The 24,582-nt window shown below is 42.0% G+C and overlaps 1 protein-coding gene and 1 long non-coding RNA gene across 2 annotated transcripts in view; one reads left to right on the forward strand and one right to left on the reverse strand.

Moving 5' to 3' along the window:
* LOC127047536 (fructose-1,6-bisphosphatase isozyme 2) overlaps nt 1-14,858 on the forward strand; it is a 38,425-nt gene extending 23,567 nt beyond the window's left edge. Inside the window, exons 4-7 of the mRNA XM_050945935.1 lie at nt 109-249; nt 1,518-1,655; nt 8,770-8,889; nt 14,157-14,858. Of these exons, the coding sequence (XP_050801892.1) occupies nt 109-249; nt 1,518-1,655; nt 8,770-8,889; nt 14,157-14,351 (594 nt within the window). The 3' untranslated portion in view covers nt 14,352-14,858. The remainder of the gene's footprint in view (nt 1-108; nt 250-1,517; nt 1,656-8,769; nt 8,890-14,156) is intronic.
* On the reverse strand, nt 4,726-24,303 carry LOC127047628 (uncharacterized). The gene is made up of 2 exons (XR_007773428.1): nt 24,236-24,303; nt 4,726-5,526 (listed from the first exon to the last, which is right to left on the reverse strand). It is a non-coding gene; the product is annotated as an uncharacterized LOC127047628 (long non-coding RNA).
* Between the last annotated feature and the right edge of the window lie 279 nt (nt 24,304-24,582).

Raw genomic sequence — 24,582 nt, forward strand, 5'->3', positions numbered from 1 at the left:
AACCCTAGAGGACGTTATTTTAACAGATTTTCATTTAAATTTGAGTTCTGCTTTTATTGTTTTCCATTAAGATCTCAACCTTCAATATTGTGATAATTCTTTCCTCAGACAACAGAAGATGAGCCCTCTGAAAAGGATGCCTTTCAGCCAGGACGAAATATTGTTGCAGCAGGCTATGCCTTGTATGGCAGTGCTACGCTGGTGGCTCTTTCTACCGGGCAAGGAGTGGACTGCTTCATGCTAGATCCGGTATATACAAGATGTTAATTACTATATACATTCTTTTTGCCTTTCAGTATTTCATAGGCTAGGCTTTACTTATTTTCTCATTCCAATCTGGTCTAGAGATTATTATTTGTGGCATTCTTCCTTTTGACCAGGTCCTGTTTTAATTCATCCTTGTCCTACTGGTACTTGGTAATACAAAACCATGTTAGCTGTAGTACCACAATCCCATTCATGGAAGGGAAGAAATTGAGACCTTGCCCTTGTGCATTCATTTTAAGACTACATCACAGCCCTATACTGGGAAATATTTAAGAAAACTCATCAGTGCCTTTGCCCCCAATTAAGGGTCCCACTTTTTTTTTTAAAAGGCCTCAGTTTAGCTTTTAATTCAGCAAATGAAAATATTAATTATGGGCATAATTCATACACACTTATACCCCTAACTGCATCTGCAGGTTAGGTAGCTTTACTTTAAGTGCTTTGACTTGCATACTCAAAATATTGCAAATAAAAAGATGTGCCCATAAAACTGCCGACTGCTTCTCAAAATCAGACACCAGAAGCCCAGACAGCATTGTCCAGGGAGCTTGAGAAGGAGAAAGGAGATGTACTGACTTTCCAAATGAGTCAAGATAGGTAACAATATAAAGGTTTTATTTAATCAATGGGTGAAAATCTTGTCTCCATGGTCTTAGTGCATTGACTTCAGTGAAGGCCAATATACCTAAGCTCTAAAAGTAATTTACTGAAGAGATTACATCAAGCAGACAGAATTGATGTGAGGGCTGAGGGAGGACACTAAATTAATTAGAATTTTCAGGTTTGGGGAGAAGCTGGAAGCCTCAAATCATCAGGCAGCCAGGGAGATCTCATGCAGCAGTGGCCAATATCTGCTTACTCAATATATAACACTCTAGTTGACACACACACACACACACACACACACAGTGGGGGTGCACGGGGCAGTTCAAAAAAAATCTCATGATTTTGATGCCAGTCTCATGACGTTTTCAGGTCTGACTCATTTTTTAAACATTTGGGGTTCACAATACTGGACTGGTATTCATTTTATTACAATTATTTCTGAGATTATTTTTGTTCACATTGAAGATATGGCAAATCTTCCTGTACCTAAAGCAGCTTTCCAGCTTGTGATCTGTGTGAAACAATGACAAGTCATATAAATGAATGTTGATTAAAGGACCATGTTGTGTTAAAGTCTTTCAAACTTTCCTTTAGCATGGTATTCTGCTGCCTGCTAGTAATTGGTGCACCTCATTCTTCTGCAGGCCCTTGGTGAATTTGTTCTGGTAGATAAAGATGTGAAAATCAAGAAGAAAGGGAAGATCTACAGTATCAATGAGGGTTATGCCAAGTACTTTGATCCTGCAATGACAGAATATTTACAAAGGAAGAAATTTCCTGAGGTGAGAAAATAGCAGCTTTGTAATCAGCTAATGCAGCAAGGGCTTGTGCTGCTTTGAGCAAAGTACAGCTCAAAGAGGAGGATAGGTTTGATTGTTTTGCTGAATTAAACTCCTTGTCAACGTTATCTACAACCTGGTACATTCTGGCTACATGGCTAAAGTAGTTTGGCTTTCACTACTTTGAAAATCCTTTATAACTTCAACTTTTATGGTAGCCAGACTCCTCGGCATTCTGTAATAGTTTAGAGGAAGATGTGCTAGATAATAAGAGCCAGAGTTTTAAAGAACTGCTGAAATTATGCATGCAAAATTTGGACATGCACCTATTTTCAAATATATTTGAATATGTACCTCAATTAACAACATTCACAATTATCCATTTTGGGCTAGATTTCTCACTACTGCTCAGTAAGTTGCATTGAAGGGCAAGGCGTAAAAATCCTCCCCCCTAGTTGCACCCTTGTGCAGCAGCAGGGTACAGCTGCAAATCCCATGCTTCCCAAAGCACAAAGACTGCTCCCTCCTAACATCTCATGGGGCACAATACAACCCCAAAGGCAAAGAGCTGGATTCATGCCCATGCGTCCTTCCCCCATAGGGGGTGTACATTGTACCACCTGAACAGGTATAGCTGAGGGCACGCTGCCCTCTACATTTTGCTGCAGCCTGGAACTCCGCATCTGCAATGCCTTCAGCATGGATCAGTGTCTAATAAGGCATGACTGAGCCCTTTATGAGTATGAACAGGTACCTGGACACATTTTGCCTGTGCAGTTTTGAAAAGTTCTTTGAAAATGTAACTGTGTATGCCCAACAAGTCACTTCAAAATGTGGTAGACTATAATTACTCAAGTTTGATTCATTAGCATGATAGAATTAACCCTACTCTTGCAACAAAATAAATAAATACATAAATAAAAAAATTAAGAAAACCCACACATATCTAAAAGACAGTGCATCCAGTAGCAAACTTCCCCAGAGCACTATAATGAGGCACTGGTTCAGTAATGGCACAGTAGCACAAGAGTCTACTTGCTAGTTACTTCCTGTACCACCATGCATTTTGCTTGGAGAGCGCCTCTCCAAGTACTAGGGCAAACTGATGCTGCTTAGTTTGTCAAGTCTGATGGGATCACATCTTTATATAAGGTTGCAGGTCATATTTCTGTGAGGACTTCTTGGTAGGCTGTAAACTTACATCTTGCTACACTGAACAAAATGGGTACAGTTTTGCTCTGCGTCTGCCCAAGAACTCTGCTTTATTGCTCTAAGTTGTTACAATGAGATATATAGTACTAGAAAGCTGTGCGTCTGCTTACGAGGTTTTATTTGAAACCAAGCCGTGAGGAGTTTAGTCTAGTTTTGAGCGAAATGGAACGCAGTTTACAGCCTTCTTGCTTCCTGAAAACTGCTTCTTTATATATGAATCCTTCAATTCCCCAGATCAGAACGTAATCTACTTTTGATAAAGCCACCTGACTTTTGAAAAAAGTGTAAACTGTTTGTTCAAGCAGCAGAGCTAGCCAAGAGGAAAAACAGGAAATGCCATGTATCATTATGTTTCATATGCTTAAATTTCAAAGGGTGAGAGAAATACATCAAACAGTGCAATCCAATGACATTTCACCAGAACTCTGTCAATACCTTTGTGGAGTATCTGTAACTTGTCACACTGTTCTATCATACGACTCAATAAATCCTGCGGGAGTTCAAACCTCATTGACAAAAACATATTGTTTAGACCTTGATCTGTGCTATTGTTGTAAACTGGCTGTTGGAAGTGTCTCTGAACTAAAACAGCTAGTTAGTAGCAGGGTTGTTTTTTAAGCTTTAAAAAGGTAATACTGTGTTAATGGAGTCACTACTCACATCTTCTGGGGAAGGTCCTATAAAAGATTTCAGCCCAGTCATTACTGAATATTTAGTCCACATCAGAAAATCCAGGGGCAGTTCAGCATGACCAACAGTTCCTCAGGAAAGGACAAGCCGTTATGGTGCTATCACTTCCACTCGAAGAAAGGGCTTTCTTCATCCCTGCTGCAGGGTTTGGGCTCCAGAGAGCCTTCAGAAAAAAACAAAACAAAAAAACCCAATACCACAAGGGAAAAAACAAGTAGCTTCTGCCTGTACAATCTTTTCGGGCTGCATTAGTTTGAAGTTGAAGCAAACAAGATGTAGGGCCTAATTCAGAAAAAGCAGCCTGCAATTTTGCACCAGCAAATAATTGTAGGTGCAATTTCTCAGGCATAAAGTCAAAGGCTTTTAGACATCTTGCTACTTGAATGAGCCTGCAAATCAGGTTATTAGACAGCTAGATGCAAAAAATGCACTCATGGTTATTTGCAGATACAAAATCAAAGACCAAGATAAAAATGAACTTCCTGGGCAATTCCAAGTTTGGAGGCAGGGCAGGAGGCTGAAGGAAAATTCCCCACTTTTTCCTCAAAGATTCCTAAATGAAACATAGAACCTTGCTTTAAAAAGCACTTTATATTTGCCTCTGTGCATGTTCTTATTCTTTGCTAGGCCATATTAGTAACTAAGCTAGTTAACTAATTATTTCATTTACCTTTCATTTTCCTGTCCCTTATATTCATTGATCTTTATTACCCCTTTTCTCTTATCAATTCCACCACAGCATCTCACCTTCGTTTAGAAGGGCATGCTTCTTGCTTCAAAGTCAAATGCAAAGGCCCTAGACCAATCCCTCTCTTCTGGAATGTGACTACTCATCATGGCAAAGGTGCGGGGATGGTGGGAGGGAAAATAGTCCAGAGTAAACCTAAATCTTTTGTTAACAATCACAAAACCTCTGGTCAGCTGCTCAAGCTTGAATAGCAACTGCCACCTGAAGAGCTTCCTGTAGTGTATGTAAAGGAGTATGCTGATTCCAACATGCACTCCACTATGGGCAGGGTTATGAGGAAACGAGTTTTTTAAATAAGACGATAGCTAGGGAAACCAAATGTTACTTTAAGCCAGAGCTATGTCCCCCTTCACAGGAGATCTTCTTTCTAGCCATGCATCTAACACTAAGTCTGTAGAAGAAAACAGGTGCCACACAGATGAGTAGATGTGCATGGGTTGAGGAGAAAGCTGATGTAATACTCTGGGAAAACATTACACGACTTTCATATTTTGAACCATTTAGATCCATTTGGTTTAAGCATAAGAGACTCGTAAACAGGACCTGGTGAAAAATCGTGATTTCACAGACTGCTTGGAAATAGCAAAATTAGCTAATACCACAATTTTTCCAACAGCGGGGAGGCAGAAGTGGGCATCTGTGAGAGTGATTGGGGCAAGGCGGAGAAGAGAGACTTGGCATCCAGTTTTATGTGAGGCACAGTAGCCTGCACACCTGCCCCTTGGAACACACACTGAACTGCATACTGGCATGCACGGATGCCTGCTTCCACCACCCCACAGTTGAAAATATCGCAGCAGTTCTGGGGGTGATGGTACTCAGTGGCCACGCATATGCTGCAGGGATCTTGGAAATCTCTCTCATTAGGACCCACTGAGCCAATATCAAAATGCTCTCCAGATGCACATACAAATGGCGGGAGGGATAACTCAGTGGTTTGAGCACTGGCCTGCTAAACCCAGGGTTGTGAGTTCAATCCTTGAGGGGGCCACTTAGGGATCTGGGGCAAAAATTGGTCCTGCTAGTGAAGGCAGGGGGCTGGACTCGATGACCTTTCAAAGTCCCTTCCAGTTCTAAGAGATTGGCATTGGCAAATTAGGCATTTCCGAGAGTCTAATCAGAGGGAAAAAGTTATTTCACTGGCATTCATGTCTCTTATCTTTGTCTGAGAGGGAAATCTGGGCATTGTTCCAGCCATCATGCAGCATACATTAGCTTTCTCATCTGAAAAAGAAACATATGAGTTATTCAGTTGCAGCTGTGAGAATGCCAGACTGTATCATAAGGGATCAAACAAGAAGTAAAACTTGAAAACTAAAGGGAATACTGAATGTACACCTGCTAGTGTCTTGTTCCTAAAGGGAAGTCAAAGGTTTGCTTTTGTCTGTTTGCCAGGTCCTTGTGGTGCAGGTGACAACTGCACTAAAATGAAGCAGTTTCTATTTTCTATTATTTGTAGCATGATCATGCATTCAGCTGTGTCTGTATCAGTTATGTTTCTATTATGGTAAGAAACAACGAAATCCTGATAGAGGAAGCAGGATTACCAGCTGTCCTTCCTGTTCCCATATACTGTACTTATGATCACATGATGCAGACAACTCAACACACACTAGTGGAATGTGGTCCTCTATGTCAAAAAACACACACAGAAATTTTTTTTTCTTAAAAAGGACATTATTAAGGTTGCTAAGTCAAACACTCAAAAGTTAGAACAGAATCCTGGCATTTCCTACTCTTTTAAGGCTGCCTGTGCAGAATTTGGCTCCCTTGTGCTTAGGGATTGTGATATAGTCTTTAAATTACTTGATCACATACTATTTTTAACAACAGGACCCCTTACCCCATTCAGTGCACAGGTTGGACCTGGCTCTGGCGATGAATAAGGATTGTGCAATAAAGGCAATTTGTCTGTAAAACCCCTGCCTCCTTTGTTGCAGAAGTTGGAAGGTGCATACAGATAGAGGCAGAGGATCAGAGGTGATGCATGCAGGGAGCAGGTGTCCCCCAGATTTTAAATGGACACTGTCAAGTTTGACAGGCATACATTTTCTTACTGCTCTCCCAAGAAATGACGTTTTCTGTGATAAACTGCCTTCCAAAAAGCTCAAAGCAAACAAACCCGTACCCTCAAATAATCTTCTGTCCCTCAACTAATCTCCAAAATAAGTCTTCAACAATCCTAAAATCATAACACCTATTTGGGAGCAAAACAACAAGAATCCTCAGAGAGTAGCACAAGGATAGATCCCCCTTGCTCTGCTCTTCCTGCATCTCCATCCCTGGAAGCACCTGGCTACACCCATTTTTCTGATCACATGAGGAAGCAAGGTTATCAGCAGTCTCAGTCCATGTTGGCTTTCAAGACCGAGCAAGCAGGGAAAGTAGAAAGATGGTATCAGGTTCTCATGTGCTCAGACTGCACACATGATGCCACAAAGTTACCATGAGTGGTTCATACTGCCCAGGGAGAGTTTAAAAACTGCTGCCACTACTTTGGGATTGCATGGACATTACTACATTTTATAAGAGACTCTATCCTTTTGAGAAAGAGTGTGTCGAACTATAGGCCTGCCAACATTTGGAGTGTCCCATAAATGGTCAGGGATTTAAGCAAACTTTGATTTCTGACTTGTGACAAAATGAAGAGGGCAATGATACATTGCAGTTTTGCCAGCTACCCAGCCTGGCAATGTTACCAGATTTGCCTATTACTTTGGGGAATGCTCATTTATTCAGGTTACTCTTCTGGGGGGAGGGGAGGTTCTGTAATTCTATCAATGTACTGTTTGTGTCATGTGTGTTTTCATATGGAGCTCTACTTCTCCCTTACACAAGTCCCCTCCCAATGGAGCTATCCTGCAGGAACAGGGTTTCCTAGGGCTGGGTTCCTCCAGTCCCAGAACTGGATGAACATACTCATACATACATTAACAGAGCAAGTCTGAGCGGACCGGGTCAAGCAGCACTTTCAAGCTGCTACCCTTATGTGTCCATGTCCCTATCCCCACTCGCACATCACAATTGTACTGGTGGTAACCTACGTGATGAGCAAACCCCCCAGTATTTTGGGCACCGCAGGGATCTTAAGCTTAGGTAAAAGAACTATTGCTGTAGAGTAAATGGAGGAAGCTAAAAACACAAAAGAGTAAAGTTCAGCAAGAGAGAGAAGCAACCAACTTAACCATAAAAGTTATTTATTGAATAATAGTGATAACTACACAAGGAGGGCTAAACCAACATAACCTACATTATTAAAGGTTAATACCTAAGGTAGAAAGAGAGAGAGAGAGAGAGAGAGAGAAGGAGATTTCACCCACTCCATGAGGCTTGAACTGGTGATGATGGTAGCTCAGGGTCCTGAGTACTGGAGACAGGCAGAGCCCCCAGCACGGTCAGTCAGGAGAAGATGGAGTCCCAGTGGAACTGATGCATAATTTGGATCTAAGCATCAGAACACTTGAACATAGGTAGGGTTTTTTGTAGAGAAACAACAATGTTTCAAGGGAGAACACTAGTTTTGTTTATTGGTAAACTGAGGACTCAAGGGTTTTCTTTAGGCTAGACAATAGGAGCTGAACACTCTTGGTTATGGGTGGTGTTTTCTTCCAGGGAGCTCACAATGCCACTAGGCTGCTTCTGTATTTTGGATATCAATCAAGGATTCATTACTGGAATTGGTCTGATAACTGCTGAGCTGGGTGTGGGCAGGCACAGGTTCATTAACATCTGGAGCAGAGATTCCCATGATGCAGTGCTTCCCTGCTTTTCTGGTCTCAGAGTTCAGTAGTGTTCTCTGTTCTTCATTCTGTATGCTAATCCCCATCCCATTTTTCATGCAGATGAGGCTAAGGGAGCTGTTTCTGCTCTCCATTCTCTATGCAAATAGAGATGTTTTAATCTTGTCACCTTTGTCAGAAGGGGTCTTGGTGTGTCTCCCAATACCCTTCACTGCTCTCTGCAAGCCTTTTCTCTGATTGGGTTTGGTTCAAGCGGTGTCTGGTGTCTGGTGTGTGTGTGTGTGTGGGGGGGTGTGTGGGTGGAGGGGGGGCAGGAGAAGTGTCTTTCATGAGTCAGACAGGCTAGATCAGGGGTCAGCAACCTTTCAGAAGTGGTGTGCTGAGTCTTCATTTATTCACTCTAATTTAAGGTTTTCGTGCCAGTAATACATTTTAACATTTTAATAAGGTCTCTATAAATCTATAATATATAACAATAGTTATAAGTAAAGTAAATAAGGTTTTTAAAATGTTTAAGAAGCTTCACTTAAAATAAAATTAAAATGCAGAGGCCCCTGGACCCGTGGCCAGAACTCAGGCAGTGTAAGTGTTACTGAAAATCGGAACGCATGCCATAGGTTGCCTACCCCAGGGCTAGATACTCTGCCCTGGTTCCCCAAGAACACAGAGCTGACTGGTATGCACAGATATAACAGCTTCAGCTTCAAGGTCTCCATCTGTTTTACAGGATGGCAGTGCCCCCTATGGCTCTAGATATGTGGGCTCGATGGTGGCTGATGTTCATCGCACTCTGATGTATGGTGGGATATTCATGTACCCAGCTAACCAGAAGAGTCCTAAGGGAAAGGTAAACTGTTTGTCTTTTGAACTTACTGTACCTAATACCACTGCTTTTCCAGTGTGTGACAGAATGGTTATAATTTATGCATAATGGCTTAAATATAGCTTTTCTTGAGCTGGTTTGGGGAGTATATTAAGGGACACTAAGGTCAAAGTTTTTACAAATTAGATTTGGCCCAACTCAACAGTGGTCCCATCTAACATACTTCTGACCTTTCAAAGTCATCCCATTTATTTTTGTGTTTTTAAACCAATCATTGCATTACAGGCTATGTACACATCCTTCAGTGGAGCCAACTTTTGATTCACAGTCTCCAGTGGGGATTGAACCTGGAATCTTCAGCACAGAACACGCAGGCCTCTACCATTTGACCTAAAAATTGTTTGTTTTTACTTGATAGTGAGGATCAAGCAGTTATAGTAACTGGAGCCAGCCACTAGAGTGAAATATCACAATGGCTCCCCCGGGAAAGTATTAAAAATAGTGTAAGACTTGTCTATGAGGTAGAGTAATTGCTGGGGTATGATTTTTAAAGAACACTAACTTCTTGCACATTAATTGGTCCATATAGATTCTGCTGATTCACTTTCATGTAGTGCTATTTGAAACAGTACTACATTAAAAAGCACTAGGGAATCTTTAGTGTGCACCAATGTCTACACAGACCAGTTAATGTGCAACACATTAGTGCGTTTTAGATATATCACCCTCATAAAGCACATTACACCACCATATAGACAAGGCCCGAGTCTTGCGGTACACATGTTGGGTCTGCTGTACTGACTCTGTGGCCTTGTCCTCACTGAAGGACACTCTGCTACCAGAAATCATGTTTCAATAGAGCTGAGCTAGCAAGCACTGTTTCCTTGACCAGTGTGGACAAAGATATTTTGTCCCACAAAACTAGCCAATCTGTCCAACTACACAAACCACCTTGGGACAGGGGACTAAACTCATCTGAAGAGGCCAATCAATAAGTCCTTGTTGAAAAAGAGGAATTGATGAAAGTAGGGAAATAGCTGGATTCACACCATGTTGCCACTGCAGGAATCCCCTCATTATGCAATGATTTTCAAGATTGGTTTTTGAACCATGTTACCAGGAATGGCTTTGGGGCATATTTGCTCAGAATGTTTGAGTGTTAAAGGCCTTCTGGAAGGGACTGGCCATTTATTATAGAATTTGTGGGGTGGCTGTGTGTGAGAGAGAACCAGCTTTACAGATTTTCTTTTTCAGGTTGTCTTTATATTTGGAAATTATATAAAAGCAGCCGTGAAGTGAATGAGATAAGAGACAGGAAAAAAAAGGACATCCTGAAGGTACTGGCAGGCATATACCGAGAGGCAGCATACACCATACATTGTGAAATACATACTGTGCTCTAAACCTCTGGGCAAAGGGTATGTGTACATGGGATCTTCGTTTTACGTGAACAGCTGTGCCAGATACTATTAAAAAAATGCTAAAACTTTACTTTGTGCTCCTTTTTTAAAGGCAATAGCCGTTTCAAGGTGATTTCATTTCACAGCTTTAGAGAAAGCAAGGAACAAATATGGAATAAAAGGGTTTACACATGTAAATTAGCCTCTAGTAGCTAATGGCTGACTTGGATTGTGTTGCCATGGAGGAGAGGGAGGGTGACAGTTAGCTCAAGACTTTCATTCAGGAAGCCTGGGTGTACTGTGAAGGTGATATATTTAGGTGCTGGAAGGAGAATTTTGGAGGCACTGTTTTTTCAGTCCGCTTCCAAGAATTTGGTTTTTAATATTGGGGACAGGGAAGGTTGCTTTTAATGGCTATTCTACAAACAAAATAAGGGCTGTCAGTTTCAGTTAAGAGTGAAAAGGGCTTGTGATTTGAGGTAAAGTATCACCACCACTTTTTCTAGACCTGTGTTGTCTGCCACATGTAGTAGGTTTGTCCATAAAGACCAATTCATCCAAAGTCACGGCTGTTCCAGTTTGAAAGATAGTACCATGGCGACTGTTACCAGTCATCCTCTTTTACCTTGTGAATATCCCCAGTGCATAGGCAGAGTGCTGAGAGAGCAAATATATGGAGTTATAGCTGGGATGGATTTGCTTCATGGATTTTGGAGCTGAAGCGCATGATGAGCATACTAAATGAACAAGCTAGTATAGCACAAAGGCCACTCCCTACAGGTCAAGATAAAAACAAGAATGTCAAATGCTCAGTATAGACAATGAGAGTTAATCTTTGTCTTTCATATTGAAACGAACAGTATCAGCCTATTTGCAGATGCTGTTTTTAAACTGGAAATGTTAACCAAATCGTATTTTTGTGGATCTGATGTACATAATGCTCTAATGAATTACAAAATGTTCATGCATTTAAAGGAGGGATGCTTGGATGCGGTCAGCTTTTTGAACAAAGTCAAGAAGTATGCTTTTGACCTGGACATGGTGGTGCATGAGGACAGACACGGGGAGGGATTTTAAGCAGCAGGCCCACAAACTTTATTAAACCCATTACAGCGGAGGGGGACTACCTGCCCTGTCACCCAGACTCTTACTTAACTGCCTCTATGTAGTTCCAGGGTGGGATTAAAGGCCTCTACCATATAACCCAACACTCAGGGTAGACTCAGCCTCCTCTTCTGAATCCTGCCACCCACCACTCCCATCCCCTTGTAAGGGTGAAGAGGCTACCAAAATGGGAGGACTTCAGCCTATGTAGGACACAAGGTCCTGGTCTACCCATAAGCACAAGGCCCATCAGCAAATTCCCACAGCCATTCCTTTTAATTAGGCTGGAAACCAGCCACAAATTGCAATAAACTAACATCCCTACCAAATACTACCACAAATTATTAAATCCTATTCCTATTTAGCCTAACTGTGCCTCCAGGATGCTGTGAGGAAGGCAAAACAAACAAAACCCCCAAACCAGGACTGCGCCAATCTGGCCACAATTGGAAGAAAAAAAAGATTCTTTTTGACCCCAAAACAGGCAATGGGTCAGACCTGCAGCATCTGTAAGACACAGCTCCTAAACTATGGTTCCAGGAGGTAGGGGTGGCAGGGGTTGCTGAAATAGAGCAAAAAGAGGCTCCTCAAGGCCTGGCCTGGCCTCGGATTTAAAATTCATGAAAGGGAAGAGCAAAGGAACAGTCAGTTCCCTTCCTCCTCTGGTTGGCTAATGAATGGAGACTCTGGAAGCAGGAGGGGCACCCCTGCATCCCCCCAGCTAGTGCCTGTTCTACTTCCCCTTTCTACTGGTTCTATCACAATCACTGCTGGTCTCATCTAGTTTTCCAGCTGTTGAGATACATCGGGGTAGGCAACCTGCGGCATGCGAGCTGATTTTCAGTGGCACTCACACTGCCCGGGTCCTGGCCACCGGTCCGGGGGACTCTACATTTTTATTCAATTTTAAATGAAGCTTCATAAAGATTTTATTTACTTTACATACAAACAATAGTTTAGTTATATATTATAGACTTATAGAAAGAGACCTTCAAAAAACATCAAAATGTATTACTGGCACGCGAAACCTTCAATTAGCATGAATAAATGAAGACTCGGCACCACTTCTGAAAGGTTGCCAACCCCTGAGGTAGATGAATGATATTCTTAAGGTTTACAGTCACACCAAAGCAGTGACACACCGCATGTGATTCTGCAGTGACACCACTGCTGTTTTGTGGCAGGTTCTCTTTTTCGAATTTACCATGCCATAAAGACAATACGAAGCCCATTGCCCCATGTTACCTGGACATTGTGTACTTACTTAGAGTGGCATTGAAACAAAACTTTAAAGATAAGTAAGAAATAAAGTTAAAGTTAATGCTATGTACATTGCTCAAGTGTATGAAATCCCTGGTTTTACTGCAAATAGTGTGATCACCAAAATGATTACAGGGTTGGTTGCATTCCACTACATACTTTCATTTCCCCAAAGCACATTCTGTTTTTGGGAGGGTGATTTACATTTGTATAGGCTTTTCCGTGCCACACACTGTATCTCAATACCTCCCCAAACCAAGTCCATTAACTGAACCTTCTTAAATCACCAGCCTTTCATTCCCTTTTACATACTGTAGTATTTTCAGTGGCATTTAGGGTGACCAGACATCCCGATAAAATCAGGACCATCCCGATATTTAGGTATTTATTCCGCATCCTGACCGATCTTTGGTTGGGACACAATTTGTCCCAATATTTCATAGTACTCTTTTTTTTTTGCACTCTGCTGGTGATCCCTCCCACCCCACCCCCATGTGTCCCAATATTTTCTTCCTCTCACCTGGTCACCCTAGTGGCATTAGAACAATTTTTATAGTGGGGGTGCTGAGTGCCATTGAACCAAACTGTAAACCCTGTATATGATGGAAACTACTTCAAGTCAAGGGGTACTGCCACATTCCTAGACCCCTAGTTTCAGGACCGTGGAGTTTTTTGACATATGACCCAAATGTATTGCTTTCAAACTGGAACATTTTTATGACGATATTTGAAATTTCTGTTAATGTTAATAGGTATTGGGGGGCCTAATTTCCTTCACACTAAACGGAAAATACATTTCTAAAATAACCATAGTTACTTAAAAGTTACTATCTGCATGAACTTAGCTCACCGTAACAGGTTTAGCCACAGTTGTGCAGTGCTGCAATCAACTCCTGACACTTGAGAATGTCAGCATCAAGTTTCAGACTCCAAAATATCCTGAGCAAACACAACTGTTCAAGCTTCAAGATAACAAACAAGGCCTGTGAGAAGGTGTCACCTTCGCTAGTTTAACCACTTCATTGCTGCATGCAACCTCAAGAACCTGGTTAGTCAGGCTAAACCTATTGCCAGTGCTGTCCCACCTACTGTGTGCCTCAGCTCTGGAATGCTAAAGTTCCACTGGAATATTGATACTTCTCTGCAATGTCACTGCATTGTTCTACAGAAGCTGCAGTGGAAGCCAGAAGAGAAAGTTTTTAAAATCTCACAATGGGAGATGGGAACATGACACAATAGGATGCTTATGGTGGGGATGTTATTGTTAAAGAAACCCTGAGAGAAGGTTGAATAAAGAGAGGCTGTAAAAGAGACAGAGTTAAAGAACACAGTGGGTTAAAACACTGGCAGATGGTCTATACCACAGCTCCCATCATAGCTAACACCAGTGGAACTGTGGTCGCTTCTCTAGTGGAGATTTACAGAAGCTTGCCAAGGTCATAAAGGGAAGGTCAACACTTAAGTTCTGAGAAGTGCTGTGTTATTATTTCCCCCCCAAACAGTCCTGTGTTTTGTCATTTCTTACAGCTCCGTCTCCTTTATGAGTGCAACCCAATGGCTTTCATCATTGAGCAGGCTGGTGGGATGGCTACTACAGGGACTGAGCCAGTGCTGGATGTGAAGCCTGACTCTATTCACCAGAGAGTCCCATTGATTCTTGGTTCCCCTGATGATGTGCAGGAATACCTCACTTGTGTGCAGAAACACCAGAAAAGCAGCTAATGGCATTCACACACCAGATGTTCCTTCCACACCTGCTACATCACTTTCCAGAAAGAGCAGCAATCAGAAGACTGATTTCCAGGATGTCAGTGAAAGGGGGAACTGATAATAGAAATAGTGAAGACTGTTCCTAAAGGTTTTAATTCCCCTTGAATACAAGTGCAAAAATTCTTTAGTCTCAGTTTCTGTAATACAAGAGTAAAAGCAAAGTCCTAATTTTAATACTAACAGTATCTACTTGCTTAATACTAAAAAAGAAAGTGAATTGTTTGGGTTACACTCTATTTGATCTGAAGCTAGGTGTCTGATAATGCAGTAGCTCACATTCTGTGAGACAAAGCATTTTTATGTCAACATTCAATACTTCATTTAGAGACTGTATCTGTATTTTCTGTTGGAGGTTTTGTTGTGGGCAATTATTTTGTCAGCCTTCCTACTACCACTAGTCTTGTGATTGGAGTATGTTCCAAATACTATTTGCCTTAGGTAATAAATAGTAAAATTGAATTACCTTTCCATGGGAATGGAAAAATACTTGATACGGTGCTTGAAATCATTCCCACTTCCCTTCTGTCCAGAGTCCCATGTAATTTCACACAAGCTATTACCACACAGCAACTGCCACATCTCAACTCTCCTTCTTAATGAAAGATTTCTCATGTCAGATTTATATTTACTTATTCTCCTCCAGCCATCTCTGGTGTGGTCTTTATCTAAGAACATAAGAACGGCCATACTGGGTCAGACCAAAGCTCCATCCAGCCTAGCATCTGGTCTGCCGACAGTGGCCAATGCCAGGTGCCCCAGAGGTAGTGAACCTAACAGGCAATGACCAAGTGATCTCTCTCCTGCCATCTCTCTCCACCCTCTGACAAACAGAGGCTAGGGACACCATTCCTTACTCATCCTGGCTAATAGCAATTAATGGACTTAACCTCCAGGAATTTATCTAGTTCTCTTTTAAACCCTGTTATAGTCCTAGCCTTCACAACCTCCTCAGGCAAGTAGTTGCACAGGTTGACCGTGTGCTGTGTGAAGAACTTCCTTTTATTTGTTTTAAACCTGCTGCCCATTAATTTCATTTGGTGGCCCCTAATTCTTATATTATGAGAACAAGTAAGTAACTTTTCCTTATACAATTTCTCCACATCACTCCTGATTTTATATACTTCTATCATATCCCCCCTTACTCTCCTCTTTATCTATCCCAGCTAATTCTAGTACATCTATCACCTTGATATCCAGGTGCCTGTCTCGTGTATTAACGTAAGTTATTGCCTTGCAAACACATCATCATGACACTAACTGTATTACACTTCATCTACTTTTTTCTTCTCCTCCCTCATTTTGATTTTTTGTCCACATTTAGACCATTACAAGTTGAGAGTTATACTCAACAAATGAATTCACTTACATTTACTGTACTCATGCACTTGTAATACATCCATTTGTAAAGTGGCATGGGCTATTCAAAACACTACATTACTCTTGTATATGGATACAAGATTGTTTTTGCGGATCGCAGATCAGATATAGATACCAATCTATGGCTATAAAGCAGATATCCGCAGATTTGCAGAGCTCTACTTACATGCAGTAACGTTCTTCATAGGGGATGGAGCTACTTTGTGGACCGAACATGGATTTAGTTCCAGTGGCGCTGGAACATTTTTTGAACTGGGGGTGCTGAGCTGCACCCCCTTACCCCTGTCCATGCCCCTCATTCCGGGAGCGGGGTGGAAGATGTGGCGGCTGAGATCCCGCATGCGGGGCCAACGGCTGGGCGGGACCCTGGGGCTGTCAGCGGAGCCCCCAAGCTCCCGGTGGCCAGAACCCCCCCCCACAGGGCTGGTTGCCAGGACTCTGCAGCTGAGTCAGACCCTGGACTGGCAGCAAGCCCCTGGGCACAGTGCCAGCTGCTGAGTGGGGCCGACAGCCAAGCAAGACTCAGGGCCATCAGCAGAGCCCCCAGACAGTAGTGGGGCTGGCAGCCGGGAACCCGAGCAGCAGGATCGCGGGACCAGTGACTGGGACCCCGGGCGCGAAACCTGGGGGTGCCCTGCACCCCTACTTCTCATGCCTATGTATTAGTTGAGTCTGTGAACCAAAAATAGCTATCAGCTCTACCTCATCTACTGCTCAATTACTTTAAGGTGCAGGATCACCCTACAACACAAAAATCCAGAAGAGAGCAACTACAGATGCCTACCCCCTGCATTCCAGATGAGAACAGTTACAGAGGCAGGATTCATCCATTTTGCCTCAGTCCTAAACAAGCTATATGTGCAGTGGAGATCTTTTATTCAAAATGAAGGGAGACAGTTATTAAAACTGCCTGTGATTGTTTGATAGAGCTACTATGCCTCTATGAGCTGCAATTTTCAGATCCTCAGATCTCAGCCAAATCAAAAGGGATTTTCATCAGGACACTGAAAGGTCTCTCTCCATCTTAGGGACCATTTCAATGCCAAATTTGAATTTTCTATTGCCACACACTTCAGCACTGGACCTGTTTGAAAAAAGTTACAAAAATGTTTTCTAATGGGAAAATTATTATTTTGGCTCTGGCCTTTTTTCTCAGAGGTGGCTTAACCATTTATCCTGGAACTATAAACAATTTCCCTTTGGCTAGAGTCTAGGGCAGTGGTCGGCAACCTTTCAGAAGTGGTGTGCCGAGTCTTCATTTATTCACTCTAATTTAAGGTCGTGTGCGCCAAGAATACATTTTAACATTTTTAGATGGTTTCTTTCTATAAGTCTATAATCTATAACTAAATTATTGTTGTATGTAAAGTAAATAAAGTTTTTTGAATGTTTAAGAAGCTTCATTTAAAATTAAAATGCAGAGCCCCCCCCACCGGTGGCCAGGACCCAGGCAGTGTGAGTGCCACTGAAAATCAACTCATGTGCTGCCTTCGGCACACATGCCATAGGTTGCCTACCCCTGGTCTAGGACTTGAAAAATGAGATTTAGAATTGAAATGTTTAAACCACTTTAATTACATAAGCCACTGTCACTTCAGCTAGAAGTGCAATTGATCCTCTTTAGAACAGTAACCTTGAGAGCTATACAGGTCTGTTGCATCTTATGCGCATTTAACATGCACAAATTCAGCTTTACGTGGTCTGCACAAACAAAAACAAAAAAAAAAGAAAAAACAATAATTTGAATACTGTTCCTGTAGTGCGGGTGATTCCGCCCACCATTACACTCAATGTAAGTTTGACTATACGCGGTTTTCTCTTTACGCGCTGACCGCGGAACGGAACCCCAGCGTAAGATGAGACAGATCTGTATTCTATACATCAAAAGTAGAGGAGAGAAAGGGTCTGTAGCAAACAGACACATGCACATTGGTAGTCTTACCACATTTCAGGACTGTTACCTTGTTACTGCTGCAGCTGAAGGCTGCATTTTAAAACAAAACACTCCCCTTTGCCCCCCCCATACCTCTTTTTTTTTTTTTTTTTAATGCCATTGAGTCTTCTAGTATTGCAGTGGAAACAGCCTTCGCTCAACATCTATATCATATACTTGGTTGCTCCAACTTCCCTTCCTTATCTGCCTTCCCCCTCCTTAGCACCAACCCTGGAGCAACCAAAGCAGTGTTTAATTCTGTAAGATGTAAGAGGTGCAAGCAGCCAGAGAGAACTGAGAAATCACCATGACGGCATTAAGGTAATAACCAAGATGGCCTTAAAGTGAAGCATATTAGATTTATAATGTAATTATACACTAATTTAGAACATTGTTATTCACTGGAATACTCTGAAATCTCACCAGACAAATTAGCTTCTATTTCCAGCAGGCACTGATTTACGTAAAAAGCTCTATTCAGTCATTGCATTGGAACATCTAGCTGTCTTCTTCGCCAGCTGAATTATTCTCTTGCAGTTTTAAAAAATAAAATTAAACAAAAAGACAAACAAAAACAAAGGGCTAGTTTACACGCAGTTTTTGTACTGATTTAACAATGTTGACTTAGAAACCAATACAATATCACAGTACAGCCTGCTAGTGCAGATTCAATTATACCAGTATACAGGTGCTTGTATTGATATACCCAAATAAACTCTACTGATACAAGCACCTTCATACCAGCATAACTGAATTCATACCTGGGGTTGCCCTTTCAAAGCTCCATTTCTGACAGCAGGCATGCAAGCCATTAGTGTGGAATGCTGTGTGAGAGAGAAAGAGGCGGGGCGGGGAGGGGAGGTCTGCTGTCTGAATTTACAAGACAGCATGGTGACATGCTCTCAGCCCCCCAAAACCTCACTCTCTCTTCCCCCACATACACACAACACACTCCCTGTCACACTCCACCCCACCCCCGTTTTAAAAACATGTTGCAGTCACCTGCATACTGGGATAGCTGCCCATAATGCACTGCTCCCAATACCGCTCCAAGTGCCACAAATGTGGCCATGCCAGTGTGCAAGCAGCTGTCAGTGTGGACAGACTGCAGCACTTTCCCTACTGCGCTCTCTGAAGGCCGGTTTAACTCACAGCGCTCTACATCTGCAAGTGTAGCCATGCCCTTAGATTAAATAAGTTAGGAACCAAGCCTTGGAGGCTAGTAGTTAGCACCCTTATTACAGAACTCTCCTTCCTCTACATTGGTGACTGGCCATCAGTTACTAGAATCAGGGCAGGATCCCAATGCAGACAAAGCTTCAGCTGGTGAAATTGTTCTGAGGTAGATTCAAAAAGTAAAAAATACTGGCTGATTAGGTTATGCCACATGCCTAGATCCCAGAGATAGTAAACTAAAGGACTTGTAAACAACAGGCTATTTTTGAAGCATGTGGCACAGAGAAAGAGGCAGCATGTCCATTTCTTCTCTTCGAGAGTTATCAGGGACTGAACAGGGGGACCTAGGGATAAGCCAAGGGGCATGGCCATGCCGTGTCCTCACTGCTGCAGGGGACAGGATGGAAGGAGGAGTGGCCAGATTTGGGATGCAGGAGGTGGAGCAACATGGATCCATTCTTTACTCTCACAGGAATCTCCTCTAACCCATGGGCTGGGAGGCAAGATCCTTGTTAAACAACAAGATGTCAAATTTGATTTTGGAATTGAAAATATTCCTTTTTAACAAAACACAAATTCAGACCTTATGCTCAGAGTTATTTTGAGAGAACACAAACCATGCACTCTGGCTGAGGCTATGTCTACAATGCTGCAGTCGTGCTGCTGTAGAGCTGTATTGTAGATGCTTTCTACATTGATAAGTGTTTTTCCATCAATGTAGTAAATACAAGTCTCCAAGCGGAAATATCTAGGTCAATGGAAGAACTCTTTTGTTGACCTCGCAGTGTCTACACCAGAGGTTAGGTCAGCTTAACTACATCACGCAGCAGGTGAATTTTTCACATCCCTGAGCAATTTAGGTACGTCAGTTTAAATTTTAAGTGTAGATCAGGTCTGAGAACGCAGGTACTCTGTGTTGCATTTAACTCCACAAGAGTCCTGATATCACTGGGCCACAACCTCTTATCCATGGCAGGTTGCCAGGATATAAGAGTGCAGGCAGACAGCTGAAGAAAATCAGACATGGTCTTTATAAATAAAGCATCAGAGATATCACATTTAGCAACTGAAACCCAATCAAATAGGGACATGCAGCCTTATTCAAGGCTGTCAGGAGAAATTGGGAACCCTGGGGGCATGTGTTATATACAGTAAACACTTTTTTTGCTGATCATATTTGTTAGCTCTGTCCATTTGGCATTGTCATGTGATCAAGCTTTTTCATCAAACAGAAGCATTGTATTCCAGCTCAGACAACTATCAGCATGACACAATAGGTAAAGCTTTGACACTTGCAATTACCAGCTACAGGTAACAAACTCTGCAAGTGTCTACAGTTAAGACATATACTTGAAGATGCACTTGTACATTTATCCCTATTGCTATATTTCTTTGTCCTTTTAAATTTAACATATTTAGAAAACAGAATCCAGCTGCAACAAATATTTGCTATGGTTTTGGGAACAACGTGCAGAAATCTAGATTGGTTATATTGTAGCTGGGATCTGATGATTTTTATTTTTTTTAAAGCTGAGTTTTTACTGTTGTATTAAAATTCTCTCTTAGAATTAAGTTTGATATGTTAGAACCTATTTCAGGAGTAAAACAAGTAAACTATTGGAACCCTTCGATATCCGAGAATCTGAAAATACCCCTGGTTAAGCAAAAGAGAGCAAATTTCTCTGAGTGGATAATACATCTCCAGCAAGGGAAGGATTGTCTTGTAGCTAAATCACAGGACTAGGAATCAGAAGATGTGGGTTCTCTTTGAGAAACATGAGAGATTCTCAGACAATTTTGTTGCCAGAAACCTTCAGTCTATTCACACACGGCTGCTCTGTTTATCCCAGCTCTGCAGAAAAGTGTCTTCAGTTAGACAACCGCAGTAGCATAGAACAAACATTGCTATCAACCCATTCATTTCAGTGAGCCGTTAAAGCCAAAGCCTAGTTGGAAGCATTTAAATGCTGACACTATTAGTCAAATGTAATAGTTGGACTATTTGGAGAATAAAATTGAAGTGGAGGCAGATTTTAGAACATTGGCTTTAGAAATATGGCTTGGAGCAATCCTACTGAAGCCCTGGGCTGTGTTATATTTTCCATTGATTTCCCTGAGGATAGCTATGGCCAGAGAGCCAGCAATGGACTCCAGGGTATGTCTAGATTGCATTATAAACCCACGTCTGTGGGACCTAGGCTTGTGGACTCAGTGCTTATAAGCCTGCACTTGTAAACATATACCCTGTGTTGTAAACCTGGGTCTATGATTACTGGATCTGGGTCTCAAAGCTGCGCTAACACATCCATGCCGCACTATCCTAAGGTCCAGGTCTAGTGTGCTTGCTGATCCGAGTCAGACTAAGGGCTAGTCTACACTGGCTATGCTAAAGCGCTGCCACGGCAGTGCTTTAACATAGCTTGTGTGGTAACAAACAAACAAAAAAAACCCACTTCCATGAGAGGCGTAGCTCCCAGCGTTAGTGCACTGTTTACACTGGTGCTTTAAATCATTGAAACTTATGGCGCACAGATATTGCTGTAAATTGCCAGTGTAGACAAGCCCTGATTTTTGTGTGGTTGGAAGTGGGGCTTGGGCTCAAACCTGAAGCAGAAGCTTGTTTAGTGTACAGTGTAGACATGCCAGAGGCCATAGCTAAAACAGAATCACAGGATCTCCATGCATATAATTCTGGCCTCCCACAGAGCCCCAAGGATTTGCTAGATTTCAGGGCAAGAGCCACAGCATTTTCCACAGGATGGGGGCAACTCCTGCCCCCTTACCAGATAATGAAGGGGATCTGCACAAGGCACATCTACTTTGAGAAAAATTTCTAACTGGTTTCAAAACTTGTTCAGCTAAACCAATTAGACCCATAATGGTTACCTGTTTTAAGAAAGCCTAGTTTCAGTAAAAACAGATCAGGCTACTTTAAACACCCCCTGCTATGGGACTTCTCCCAGAGAAGGGGATGATCTGGGCCAAATTTAGCAAAAGTTTTGTTTTGCATTTCTTTTGAGGCAAGAGTGTTTCCTGAAACTCTTCTGCTAGCTCTGCCCATTCAGTACCATTTGTCAAAATGATTAATAAAACATAATAAGTGAGAGAACAGGCTCAAACTAGATGAAGTCCATGAAAATTCAAGTCTACACAGTATTAAGTGAAGCTAAACCTAAATGTTCTCGTCAGCTCCTTTGCAGCTCACCAGTGGAACAGTTATCACTTGAACAGAAGGCTCTTTAGTGGAGATAAAATACCCACTCAATTACTCATTCAGCTATGTCGTGGTATGGGAAAGAATGCACTCAGCAGGCCTAATCCCAGCCCAGGGCAGGATTGTTTGTGTCTCACTGATTCAGAGTTAAACTGAAATGAACTGTCAGGACATGCCCTGGGAAAAGAAGTCAGTTTACTTCATACTAAAACAGAGATCCTGGTTGCTCTGTGTCACGTTTTTAAAAAACCTAACTCCAGGATGAACACAAATATGCTCCATTCGCCTTGCGCACCTAGTTTAGAGTGATTCTATCACATTCTGCCCTTTTGATTCTCTGGTTTCCTGTTTTGTTCCTGCCTTGACTGTTTCCTTTGCCTTTTAACCTGCCACTATTTGCTACCTTAACATAAGAGAGAGTTGCTAAAATGAAAATATAGCAGAAATGTTAAATGAAAGGAAATGGGCCACTTTACAAACTAGACTTTACATAAAATTTAAACTAGCAGAAGAGAGGACGTTAGATTTAACCTAAAAAATGCCATTAAAGTGATAATTTTAAAAGAACCTAGTACCCTGCTATGTGACCTTCAGGGAATAGCTTTACATTTGTGTGCCTGTTCCTCCTCCTCCCATTGTCTGGCTTGTCTGTTTTGATAGCAGACTCCGATGCAGTTACTCTCTCTCTCTGTTTGTACAGTGCCTAGCACAATGGGGACCTGACCTCAGCTGAGACAAATGCTAAATTATAACTCCCACTGAAGTGCTTAGGAGTTGCCTGTCTGTACCTTAGGGAACAATCAATCAGGGCTTCTTTTGAAATATAGTGCTACAGCTCATGAGAAATGTGGTCTAATGGTCTATAAACACAACTCAAGAGGCAGGAACCAAAGGTTCCCTCAGGCCTTGGCTACTCTAGAAAATTAGATCGGCTTAACTATGTTGGTCAGGGGTGTGAAAAATCCGCACCCCGTAAGTAGTGTAGTTAAGCCTACCTAAATCCCTGGGTAGACAGCACTAGGTGGACAGAAGTATTCTTTAGTCTACCTAGCTACTGCTCGTGGGAAGGTGGATCACCTATGCCAACAGGAGAATTCCTCCCAACAGCACAGGTAGCACCTCCACTGAAACAGCACAGCTGTGCCACTGTACCATTTTAAATGTAAACAAGTTCTGATTTTCTGTAGGATCAAGGGGAAATCACTTGACTTCTCTGCTTCAGTTTGCCCTTTTTAGCTATGTTCCCTGTTGTTATGAGCTCTAATTAATGTATACAAATTGTTTTCAAGATGCAAACAACAATAGACAGCAAATCATCAATAAATTATCTCCTGCAAAATTAGTAGCACTGTCATATCCATAGCTTGGAAGACTTACCACCTGTACCAAGAGCACCTCTCAACCAACATTGAGCACTTGAGCTGGAAGAGCAGTTTGTGATGTTACTTTAGCACAGTCTGAAACAAGTCAACATAGGAACAGCAGGAATGCATAAAGGGAACTCAAACAGGACCTGTAGTTATAATAATTGCATTTCTGTAATAAATTTTGGTAGAACCATTTAGCTGTGCTTCCCAGGAGTTGTTCCAATGCAATATCATTCTAAAAGCTATCCCCATTGAAAGTCTTTTTTTCCCCCTTTCAGAAATACCTTATAATTAAGTAAAAGATTTAAAGAGTTCATCATCTAGCTTTGTCAATTTGCTTTCAATCTTGTGACTAAAACTGACAGAACATGAATTCACACCAGGGAGTGAAGAAGCAGCATTTAGAAATCTGCCTTGTGTAATTTAACAATCATTCATGACTCAGCAGCACCTGACCTGTCATTCTGAGGCCACCTGCATTACATTTAGCTTATGGACTTTAAACAAAAAACACAGGGAAGTTCTAGGATTAATGACCAGCTGCAAGGAGAAGAGCTAATGCCCCATTTCAGCATTAATTACCCAGAGAAGGCCTCAGGCTGTGGTAATTATCAGTGTTTAGAGCCACTGTGTTTATTCAAAATGTTTTATACATACACAAAAGACTTTCTCTACTGCTCCTTAGACAGTCATTCCAGCCACCATGATACATAAACCAACAACAATAATCATAATGGCTCCAAAGCTCACTCAGTGGAACCACTCTTACCACAGCAGGACTTTGTGTAAGAGAATATAGTGAACCAGCCTCTCACTGGAAATAGCATAGAAATCTAGTGATGTAGATCCCCAAGACATACAGTTCATTTTAGATAAGCTTCTGGAAGCCTAGAAGCTTATCTGAATTAGCCATAAGGAAAAAGAACTACCCACCAACAGAGCTGGGGACCCTCCCCTCCCACATAACTCCCCTCCCACAAATAGGCCCAGAGATAGACCTTCCTTCCAACACCATCTTCCCAATCAGTCTTACCTAGAGATGTCTTCTAAGAAGGGTGGGGGAGAGGGAGCTCTCCCTCTTCATCTCTCATGGCCAATAGATTAACACTCACCAAC

Source organism: Gopherus flavomarginatus, chromosome 3, assembly GCF_025201925.1.
Source record: "Gopherus flavomarginatus isolate rGopFla2 chromosome 3, rGopFla2.mat.asm, whole genome shotgun sequence".
Taxonomy (NCBI): domain Eukaryota; kingdom Metazoa; phylum Chordata; order Testudines; family Testudinidae; genus Gopherus; species Gopherus flavomarginatus.